At 44.0% G+C, this 12,037-nt stretch overlaps 1 protein-coding gene across 3 annotated transcripts in view; it reads left to right on the forward strand.

Moving 5' to 3' along the window:
* The window catches only part of G3BP2 (G3BP stress granule assembly factor 2), a 36,760-nt gene that overhangs the window by 11,393 nt on the left and 13,330 nt on the right, over positions 1–12,037 (forward strand). For all 3 annotated transcript variants that reach the window (XM_040418106.1, XM_040418108.1, XM_040418107.1), the window contains exons 2-6: positions 30–148; positions 978–1,059; positions 5,574–5,747; positions 7,124–7,214; positions 11,652–11,754. In XM_040418106.1, the coding sequence (XP_040274040.1) occupies positions 54–148; positions 978–1,059; positions 5,574–5,747; positions 7,124–7,214; positions 11,652–11,754 (545 nt within the window). In that variant the 5' untranslated portion in view covers positions 30–53. The remainder of the gene's footprint in view (positions 1–29; positions 149–977; positions 1,060–5,573; positions 5,748–7,123; positions 7,215–11,651; positions 11,755–12,037) is intronic.

Genomic DNA, 12,037 nt, shown 5'->3' on the forward strand with positions numbered 1-12,037 from the left:
ATAATTAAAATGTGTTTTCTTCATTGCAGTATATCCTTTCCTGTACCAAAGCAATGGTGATGGAGAAGCCAAGTCCCCTGCTTGTAGGGCGGGAGTTTGTCAGACAGTACTACACCCTTCTAAATAAAGCGCCAGACTTCTTGCACAGGTAGAGCATCTCATTTCATTCCAGTAAATTGTCACCCAGCTTTCCAAGGACCCTGAATGACTGGCTATGCTACAGTATGGAGGATTTGTCACTGGGATTCTTGCTCAGCATTTCCAGGCTCCTGGTTACCAAATTCAGCTAGGTATTCTACAATACTGGGGATTTACTGATTGAGGAAAGCTGGGTAAAATATCTTGGGGGTTATAGGGGACAAATTGGTTTTATACACCATCATACAGGGCCAGGACAACAGATTTGTCTTGTCACCCAGCTTTTCCATGACCCTGAATGACTAGCTATATGAAGGGATTGAACATTTGGGATACAGTAGTAATGGAGGTGTACATACATACTGTATACACTATATCAGGACATTTGTGAGTATATATGTAGATTGATCTCCTCCAGCATACTTCACACACTACAAAGCTGCTGACAGGCAAATCTTTAGCATTCTGCAGTGAACTGGGACATCTGTGTGTACTATGTCTATACTATGGCTGGTGCAGTTAAGTATTATTAGTAACTAGCAGATTCCTTCCAACAAAATGGCTATGCACACTGTAGACACAACCATCCAGACAGCACCCACCTCCCTCTTAACATCAGACTAGGAGGGGATGGGGGAGAAGTCACGTCTGCAGCCTGAGGCGACAATCCACTGCTTCTTGAATTTATTTTTCATGGTCTGCAATTGTGCTATCTGAAACGCATAAGGAGGTTATTTTTACGTTTTGTTGGTGGTTGTTGTTCTTGGTTTGGATTCTGGCTTTAGTGGCCCTTTAATAATTGTCTCTGAGATGCATGGTTTCTGCTTGTTTTCAACCAGGTTTTATGGACGGAACTCCTCTTATGTGCACGGAGGATTGGATGCCAGTGGAAAGCCTCAAGAGGCCGTGTATGGGCAGGCGGTAGGTCTACAAATATTGCTAAGAATTAACGGCAGTCTGTCACCAAAAATATCACTGTTAAACCGCACACAATGTCAGGGCTCGCTAATTTGAATTTAATGATCCATTTCATTCTTGAGAAAAATGACTTCTAATTCATATGTAAATGACAGTTAAGTGCACTGAGGGTGGCCTAAGTGCCTCCAGCTTCCTCTGCTAGCCTCTTGAAGATTGACGGGGCCCGGTGAGATGACTATGTAGGAACCTCATCCTGTCAATCAAGAAGAGAGGGGGTCTGACGGAGGAATCAGGAGGCCCACCCTTGGTGCACTTAACTGCTTATTTGCATATGGATTAAAAGTACTTTTTCTCCAGTATGAAGTATCATTACATTCAGCTGAGCCAGCCCTGCAAGGCATTGTACATGGTTTTAGCAATGAATTTCATGACTGGTTCCCTCTAATACTGTCATCTGCACATTGCTGAGATCTTGCTTCTTTGCATGACTTTGGCCATTTTCTTAAAAGGAATTGACCTATGGTTTAAATAAACTGTTTACTATAAACCTATTTTAAACCCTTCAACACTGTGACGTACCTGTACATCATTGTGGTTGAGGGAATGTATGAAGCAGGTTGCTGCTGTGAGCCTGCTCCATACATGGCGGGTGACGGCTCTATTGTACAGCAGGCACCTGCCAAATCCTGTCGTTTAACCCCTCAGGTGCTGCAATCAACACAGATCGCAGCCCTGTGAGGTAAGGCAGTGGGACGCAGCTCCTTCTACCTAACGATCGGAGCCCCTGCAGTGTAATCGGGGGAGGGGTTTTGATCGTTACCATGACAGCTTCGACGCTGCTGATGACTTCCAGGCCTGCCTCAGCAGGGACAGTGTAAAAATCCTATTCACCCTAATAGATCTTTATTAGGGTGAATAGGGCAAGAAATAAAAAGATCCCGGTTCTAGCTCCCTAAGGGCTAATGGTTATTAAATAAAAAGTGGGAAAAGTAATACAAAAACAGAACATTAAACTATTACAAGTTTAAATCGCTCCCCTTACCCTATTTTACTTATAAAAAATATATTAACAATAAAAAAATAAACATCAGGTATCTCCATGTCCATGTCTCTATTAAAAACAAAACACTCCCGTGCAGTGAACGCCGTAATGGAAAAAACAAACTACGATTCAACATTTTTAGTCCCCTCTTCCACCCCCCCCAAGAAAATAGTGACCAAAAAGTCGTGTGTACCACAAAAATGGTACCAATAAAATCTACAGTTTGTCCTGCAAAGAAACAAGCCCGTATACAGCTCTGTGGATGGAAATATAGAAGTTATGGCTGTCAGAAAATGGCGATGCAAAGAAAATGTATTTATTTTAATAGTTTATAAGGCCGAAAAAAGACATTTGTCCATCCAGTTCAGCCTGTTATCCTGCACGTTGATCCAGAGGAAGGCAAAAAAAAAACTGAGGTAGAAGCCACATTTCCCCACTTAAGGGAAAAAAAATTCCTTCCCAACTCCAATCAGGCAATAGGATAACACCTTGGATCAACGACCCCTCTCTACTAGCTATAACCTGTAATATTGCACTCCAGAAATACATCCAGGCCCCTCTTGGACTCTTTTAGTGAATTCACCATCACCACCTCAGGCAGAGAGTTCCAGTCTCACTGCTCTTACCGTGAAGAATCCTCTTCTATGTTTGTAGGAATTTCCTCTAGACTAGACGCAGAGGATGTCCCCTAGTCACAGTCCTGGGTATAAATAGATGATGAGAGAGATCTCTGTACTGACCCCTGATATATTTATACATAGTTATTAGATCTCCCCTCAGTTGTCTTTATTCTAAACTGAACAACCCTAATTTTGATAATGTTTCTGGGTACTGTAGTTGCCCTCCTGGACCCTCTCCAGCTCTGCTATGTCTGCCTTGTTCACAGGAGCCCAGAACTGTGCACAGTACTCCATGTGTGGTCTGACTAGTGATTTTGTAGGCCTCTTTCACACGGGCGTCGCGTGTGAGGGTCGGACAAGATGCGGGTGCGTTGCGGAAAAATGTGCGTTTTTTTTTTTTTATCCCCCCCCCCCCGTCCGAGTGCAAAGTGATTTAATGCGTTTTGCACGCACGTGAGAAAAATCTGCATGTTTGGTACCCAGACCCGGACTTCTTCACAGAAGTTCGGATTTGGGATCGGTGTTCTGTATATTTTATTATCCCTTATAACATGGTTATAAAGGAAAATAATAGCATTCTTAATACAGAATGCTTAGTAAAATGTCTATTGAGGGGTTAAAAAGAATAAACAAATTTAACTCGCCCCATCCACTTGATCGCATAGCGGATCTCCTCTTCTTTCTACTTTCTTCAGGACCTGGCTAAAGGACCTTTGACGTCACCACGCTCATCACATGGTCCATCACCATGGTGATGGACCATGTGATGAGCGCAGTGATGTCACCACAGGTCCTTTTCATCAAAAAAGATGATATGCCAGGCTGAGCGTTCAAGTGGATTAAAGGGGTTATCCCATCTTAGACAATGGGGGCATATCGCTAGGATATGCCCCCATTGTCTGATAGGTGCGAGTCCTACCTTTGGGAACCACACCTACAAGGAGAACAGTGCGGAGAAACTTGAGGTGGGCGCACTGCGCAGCCGCCCTCCATTCATTTCTTTGCAGCCGCCCTCCATTCATTTCTTTGCAGCCGCCGAAAATAGCCGAGCGCTGGCTTGGCTATTTCCGTCGGCCCCATAGAAATGAAAGGAAGCGGTGGCCGCGCATGCGTGGTGCGCTCCCATTCACTTCAGTGGGAGAGGCGGGGAGCTGCGCCTGGTGGTGGACGGACCCCGGGAAACCCGGGGTCCTCCAGCAAGAACTCTCCCCGGCTCCGTTCTCCTTGTAGGTGCGGGTCCCAGATATGCCCCCATTGTCTAAGATGGGATAACCCCTTTAAGGTGATTTATATTTTTATATATATTTTATTTATTTATTTTACCCCTCCATCCCTATTTTACGAAGCATTCTGTATTAAGAATGCTACTATTTTCCCTTATAATCATGTTATAAGGGAAAATAATAATGATCAGGTCCCCAACCCTATCGTCTCCTAGCAACCATGCGTGAAAATTGCAGCACATCTGCACTTGCTTGCGATTTTTCACGCAGCCCCATTCACTTCTATGGGGCCTGCGTTGCGTGAAAAACACACAATATAGAGCTTGTGCGATTTTCACGCAACGCACAAGTGATGCGTGAAAATCACCGCTCATGTACACGGCCCCATTGAAGTGAATGGGTCTGGATTCAGTGCGGGTGCAATGTGTTCACCTTAGGCATTGCACCCGCGCGGAATACTCGCCCGTGTGAAAGGGGCCTAAAGTGGTAGGATTACTGTGTGTTCTCATCACGGGCATCTATGCCCCTTTTGATGCAACCCATTATCTTATTGGCCTTGGCAGCAGTTGCCTGACACTGGTTTTTGCAGCTTAGTTTGCTGATCACCAAAATTCCTAGGTCCTTTTCCATGTCAGTGTTACCCAGTGTTTTACCATTCAGTATGTACGGGTGACTTGCATTATTCCTTCCCATGTGCATAACTTTACATTTCTCAGTGTTAAACCTCATCTGCCACTTATCTGCCCAAGCCTCCAATCTATCCAGATCCCTCTGTAGTAGTATACTGTCCTCTTCAGTGTTAATTACTTTACACAGTTTAGTGTCATCTGCGAAAATTGATACTTTACTATGCAAGCCTTCTACAAGATCATTAATAAATATATTGAAAAGAATAGGGCCCAATACTGACCACTGAGGTACCCCACTAGTGACAGTGACCCAATCTGAGGTATGTACCGTTAATAACCACCCTCTGTTTTCTATCATTGAGCCAGTTACTTACCCACTTACAGACGTTATCTCCCAGTCCGAGCATTCTCATTTATATACTAACCTTTTATGTGGTACAGTGTCAAATGCTTTGGAGAAGTCCAGGTATACGACATCCATGGTTTTTGATGTTTTTATTTTTTTTAAAAGTAGTAAAACAAAAAAAATCTGTACAAGTTTGGTATCGCCATATTCGTATTGAGCCGCAGAATAAGAACGCCATGTCAATTTTAGCACACAGTGAACACCATGATGTCAAAACCCCCAAAAACTTGAAGGAATGTGTGTTTTTTTTTTTTTGTTTTTTTTCTTCAATTTGACCCCACAAAGAATTGCTGTAAAACATATCTTTGAACTGCTTTTCGTGGTTCAGAGCAGCAGCACAGGCAATATGGAAACAATCTCTGAATGGCTGTGATGGGCATCGCAGCGATTTTTCATGTTAGACAGTATAGATAAATGTGGTCCAATGTCTTTTCTGTAAAGAGATTCCCTTGAAGTCTGTTTAGCTTGCCTGATAAAGATCACAACATGTAGTACCTACAGTACGAATGGACAGATGAAAAATGTTTCTGTAATGTATTATGTGTTTTTTTATTATGCAGGTTTGTGGCTGGTATGTTTATTATGCTGTAATTACAGGAGATTCACAAGAAGGTGATGTCCCTTCAGTTCAGCGAATGTCGCACCAAGATCCGTCATGTTGATGCACATGCTACACTGAACGATGGAGTAGTTGTCCAAGTTATGGGGGAGCTTTCCAACAATGGTCAGCCAATGCGAAAATTCATGCAGACGTTTGTCCTTGCTCCAGAAGTAAGTGTTTGAGCCAGTTGATGGGTTTTCTATAGTGAACAATGGTTAGACACCCAAATTATTATTATTATTTTTTTAAATATCTCACACACCCAGTGGGACCTTTTTGAGAGCAGCATATTTACCTGCTTGGTTCCTGCTCCGTGGGTCCACCGCTGTGTTCGCTATGCCTCAGTCCCTGCATGCAAACCTCTGGCATGGATGAGGACAGGAAGTGCTTCTGCAGCCAGTGATTGGCCAGAACAGCGACGTGTACCTAAACAGCACATGACTCAGTAGTGATGCTCTGCTTGGGGACACGTCTTTGCTGCATCGATGCACGTGTCCCATTCGGGTCAGGGACTAAAGTGCAGTGAAGACGGCGGTGGACCCTCAAAGCCAGAACAGAGTGTTGGGGAGCAGGTAAGTATACTTTACTCCACAGGTCCAGCTGGTGGGTGGGGAAGATTATAAAAAAAAATAATAATAATTATGAATTTGGTCAGCCTATTTAAACTGTCAGCCGGATAGACTTGTCACAATCCTATTGGTATCTTCAGTGCTGGCCTGTCATTAGTTGAGGGTACCGGCCCAAAGCCTGAACCGCTGACCGTTTAATGACAAGACTGAAAAAGTGACCAGTCAGCTGTTGTGTTATAGGCTCAAGACTTTTCCACAGCGGATTTAGTGCCGATCTGCTCAGAAATCCTTCTTTGTTACAGATTTCAGTGCAGATATCGCCCAATGCGTTGCAGAGGCTGAAACCCTTGGTCTAAATGTGGAATAGAATTGACATGCTGCTCATTAGGAAACCCTCAGCTTTAAGTTCAGCTTGTTTTTTCCAGCTATCGGTAGATTGCCTTTCTCGATAAGCCCATCCATATGCATTGTACTGTAAATTGCTGCAGGTTTTCAGTACAGAATCCGCAGCGTGTGAATTCTAGTCGTCTGTGTATATTGTCCTCCTGTAGCTACTTTGGTCTGGTTTGGACAGTTTGTAATGCATAATACCTATACAAGGACTCTATTTGATGAGCATATCAATGTTTAATGCATGAATCTTTCTTGTAAGGGTCCATTCACACGTCCGTAGTGTATTGTGACTCCGCAATACACGCAGCTGGCACCCCTCTCCCTTATAGAACTGCCTATTCGTGTCCGCAATTGCAGCCTTAACCTGCACTTTTTACCTCGTAGAATGCTGTGTGGGGCAGGAAAAACATTTGTAACTCTTGTTCTGCGCCACTTCCAAAGCTTTTTATTTTAGTGTTTTGACGGTATCTTTTTCCAGGCACTGCAGTAATGTACTATCCTGTGGATGTATGTGTGATAGCAGGGTTATAGATTTATTGCATCCTTCTATTTCAGTAAGCTCACAAATGTCATTTTTCATGTAGGGGTCGGTTCCAAATAAATTCTACGTTCACAATGACATCTTTCGCTATGAGGATGAAGTTTTTGGTGATTCTGAAGTGGAGTTGGATGAAGGTAAGTGATGTGTTGTCACACTGCTTGAGGCTGGATATTTAAAACCACACGATGCTTGAATGAAAAAAAATATAATAAAAGGACACCACCTCCAACCTACCCCAGTTGTTGTTTCCTGTCCCTCAGGACGGGTGGAAGCCTTGTCAGTTCAGAGCTGACCAAAGAGTCTGATGTGCTTAGCCTGGGAGCCTTCCCCTTTTTGGGGAGGGCTGAGCAGGGGACAGAGCTTCCGGGTGGAATGTAGGCTCTCCTTCTCTGTCCCTAGGAGTAAGTCCCGCGTTGGGCATTCCGGGCTGCACCTACCTCCAGGTAGAGGGGATCGAGGCCTTGCGCGTCTCGCAGGAGGAATCCTCTGTGGGCAGAAGGATTCCTGTGACGTGCCACATTGCCCTTTCTGGGCGCGCTTCCAGCAATGGCTGAAGTAATCACTCAGTTGGCCGGGGAGACGTAGCCACAAGGCAGCGCGGCGTGCGCTCAGAGCAGGCGTGGGGGCGGAGCCAACACGCAGGGCGCTGAATTTAAAATGGCTCTGCTTTACTTGAAGTGGAATGCTGTGGCAAGGATCCAGACTGCTGATCCCTGCAAAGATGTCCTCCGTTGATGCTGACGCACCACACAGACCTGCAAGGCCCTCAGCCCGGTAAGAGACCTCCTCCATTTTTTTGGGGGTTTGATGGATGATATTCTCCTATCCCATGATCACCACCTGGCTGCTGGTGTGTTTCTAGTGCTAATGTTTATATTCCTAAGGTAAAAGAGGCTGACCCTGCAAAATCCTCGGGTGGTGTACCCACAAAAAAGAAATGTGTGATGCGCAGAAAGCTTTTTTTTTTTTACTAGAATGGGGGAGACCCTATGTCCACGATGCATGGAAAATGTGGTGGTGGAAGAGTCACCATCTTTTATAGAAAACCTTAGAGCCCTTATTAGGGATGAGGTCAACTCAGGGATAGACCAATGTATGACACCCTCCTCTCCCCAGCCATCTACTTCAAAATACGTGGATCCTTCCTCGGACGTATTTGACTTAGATGAAGGAGAAGTTTTCTCTGGTTACTCTGACAACTCGGATGATGGCTCCGGCCATCCTTTGTTCCCCGGAGGATATAGACTTCCTGTTTAAAACTACTCGGGCAACTATGAAACTAGAGGACACTAAAGAACCCTTATCTATGCCCGACCAAATGTTTCAGGCTTTAGGGGAAAAGAAAAGACAGGTGTTCTCTATTCATGAAAATATAAAGGACATTATATCTAGGGAATAGAAAGACCTGCTATTTCAAAGGCTTTCAAACGAAAGTATCCGTTTGCAGAGTCCAATTGTGAAAATTTTGGAAAAAAACCCAGGCTAGGTCCCTTTCTGTCTGGATCAATCAGATGGAAAGTCGCTTAGCAGCTGATACCCCCCCCGGGAGGAAATTATATCCTCTCTCCCGGTTTTGAAGCAGGCCTCAACATTTATGGCTGATGCTTCTGCAAATCTGGCGAGACTCTCGGCCAGGTCTACAGCTCTATCGAATGCCACCCGTACAGCCATATGGTGAGATCCTGGTCGGGCGGCGCGGGCTCAGTCGCTTTTGTGATATCCCCTTTGAAGGGGATAGACTATTTGGATCTGCATTAGACGACATTTTGGATAAAGCCTCAGACGGAAAAAAGGGGTTTTCTTCTAAGGCCTGTTTTTTCCAACAAAGGAAAAAATTTCGTTCCCAAAACAGGTTTAAGCAGACTCAAAACAAAAAGGAGTCTTCAGGTAGATGGCAATCTTCTAGAGGCCGGGGTAAAGGTTTCTTATTCAATCCAGACTCCTCTTCCAAGAAGTCCCAATGATGCCATAAGTCCAGTAGGGGGCAGGCTTTTGGAGTTCAGCCAAGCTTGGGTTTCTATATCAACTCCCTCCAAAGATTTTCTATAGGGTTGAGATCTGGAGACTGGCTAGGCCACTCCTTCGTTGCCCGGGCGGTTTGTTTGGGATCAATGTCATGCTGAAAGATCCAGCCACGTTTCATCTTCAATTCCCTTGCTGATGGAAGGAGGTTTTCACTCAAAATCTCACAATACATGGCCCCATTCATTCTTTCCTTTACACGGATCAGACATCCTGGTCCCTTTGCAGAAAAACAGCCCCAAAGCATGATGTTTACACACCAATGCTTCACAGTAGGTATGGTGTTCTTTGGATGCAACTCGGCATTCTTTCTCCTTCAAACACGACAAGTTGAGTTTTTACCAAAAAGTTCTACTTTGGTTTCATCTGACCATATGACATTCTCCCAATCCTCTTCTAGATCATTCAAATGCTCTCTAGGAAACTTGAGACGCGTCCGGACATGTACTGGCTTAAGCAGGGGGGGATTTTTTAAAATTTTTTCCTCCCCCACGCATGGTTGCTAGGAGACTATTGGGATGGGGACCTGATCTTTATTATTTTCCCTTATAACATGGTTATAAGGGAAAATGGTAGCATTCTTAATACAAAATGCTTAGTAAAATAGTGATGGAGGGGTTAAAAAAATAAAAAAAACTATTAATAAGCTCCCCTTAATCCACTTGAACGCTCAGCCTGCCATGTCTTCTTTCTTTTTTGATGAAAAGGACCTGTGGTGACGTCACTGCGCTCATCACATGGTCATCACCATGGTGATGGACCATGTGATAAGCGTGGTGACGTCATCAAAGGTCCTTTAGCCAGGTCCTGTAGAAAGAGGAGATCCGCTACGCGATCAAGTGGATGTGGCGAGTTAAATTTGTTTATTTTTAACCCCTCAATATACATTTTACTAAGCATTCTGTATTAAGAATGCTATTATTTTCCCTTTTTATAACAATGTTATAAGCGAAAATTAATAAAATCTACACAACACCGATCCGTTCCGGTCTGGGTACCAAACGTGCCGATTTTACTCGCGCACGTGCAAAACGCATTAAAACGCTTTGCAATCGCGCAGAAAAATCGTGCATTTTCCTTTCACACGGGCGAGTATTCTGCGCGGATGTGATGCGTGAGTTGAACGCATTGCACCCGCACTGAATACCAACCCATTCACTTCTATGGGGCTGTTCACATGAGCGGTGATTTTCACGCATCACTTATGCGTTGCGTGAAAATCGCAGCATGCTCTATATTCTGTTTTTCACGCAACGCAGGCCCCATAAAAGTGAATGGGGATGCGTGAAAATCGCAAGCAAGTGCGGATGCTGTGCGATTTTCACGCATTGTTGCTAGGTGACAGTCTATTCACTGTATTATTTTCCCTTATAACATGGTTATAAGGGAAAATAATAGCATTCTGAATACAGAATGCAAAGTAAAACAGCGCTGGAGGGGTTAAAAAAAATAATAATAATTTAACTCACCTTAATCCACTTGATCGCGATGTCGGCATCTCCTTCTGTCCCCTTTAACTGAATAGGACCTGTGGTGAGCATTAATTATAGTTCAAGGACCTTTTGATGACGTCACTCCGGTCATCACATGGTACGTCACATGATCTTTTACCATGGTGAATCACCATGGTAAAAGATCATGTGATGTACCATGTGATGACCGGAAGGACGTCACCACAGGTCCTGTTGCTGCACAGAGATCAGATGAAGCCAGAAGGAGATGCCGGGCCGCGAACAAGTGGACTAAGGTGAGTTAAATTTTTTTTTTTTTTTTAACCCCTCCAGCGATGTTTTACTATGTATTCTGTATTCAGAATGCTATTATTTTCCCTTATAACCATGTTATAAGGGAAAATAATACTATTTACAGAACACCGATCCCAAGCCCGAACTTCTGTGAAGAAGTTCGGGTTTGGGTACCAAACACGCGCGATTTTTCTCACGCGAGTGCAAAATGCATTACAATGTTTTGCACTCGCGCGGAAAAATCGCGGGTGTTCCCGCAACGCACCCGCACATTTTTCCGCAACGCCTGTGTGAAAGGGGCCTAAGGCTTCAATAGCCAGATGGATAAAACAAACAATAGTCCTGTGTTTATAAAGAGAAAAATGTTTCTCCTCCCTTAGGGTTGAAGGCCCATTCCACTAGGGCTCTGTCCACCTCCTGGGCGGAAAAGGGATCTGCTTCTGTGGATCAGATATATAGGGCGGCCACGTTGTCCCACCCGATGACTTTTTTTCAAGCATTATAAACTTGATATTAGGGCTAACCAGGATCTGGCTAGCTGTGGTCCCTCCCTAAAATCTCTTCTATCTATATCTATATATAGTGGTGGATCCTATTCACTGTTTATTTTCATGATATTCTTTTGTTATAATTTATCTTCGGTTCTCTGGTATTAACTGGGGTAGGTTAGAGGAGGTGTCCTTTTATTTTGGCTTCTGCTGTTTCCTGTTCTGGCATGCGGGATTAATCTCCTATCAGTGCCGTTGTGGAGGCTACAAGAAATCAAATTACCGGTAATTTTTATTTTATTTTTTCTTTCTTTAGAATCTGAGGAGGAAGTGGAAGAGGAACAAGAGGAAAGGCAGCCATCTCCTGAACCAGTACAAGAGAGTGCAAACAGTACATACTATGATGCTCACCCAGTGTCGTAAGTCTCTGCTGATTTGCTTCATTCATTCATTCATTCATTCATTCATTCATTCATTCATTCATTCATTCATTCATTCATTCATTCATATTATTTATTTTTATATTGAATTGCACGCTGTATGGACAGAAGTGTTGGAACAGTCTGCCTGTACTAACATTTGTGAAAGAATGGGTCGTTCTAAAGAGCTCACAGGATGCCACTGTTGTAACAAGTCAGTTCATGAAACCTCTTCCCTCCTAAATTTTCCCCGATCCACTGCGAGTGGAAGCGTATAGGGACC

This window comes from Bufo bufo, chromosome 2 (assembly GCF_905171765.1).
Source record: "Bufo bufo chromosome 2, aBufBuf1.1, whole genome shotgun sequence".
Taxonomy (NCBI): Eukaryota; Metazoa; Chordata; class Amphibia; order Anura; family Bufonidae; genus Bufo; species Bufo bufo.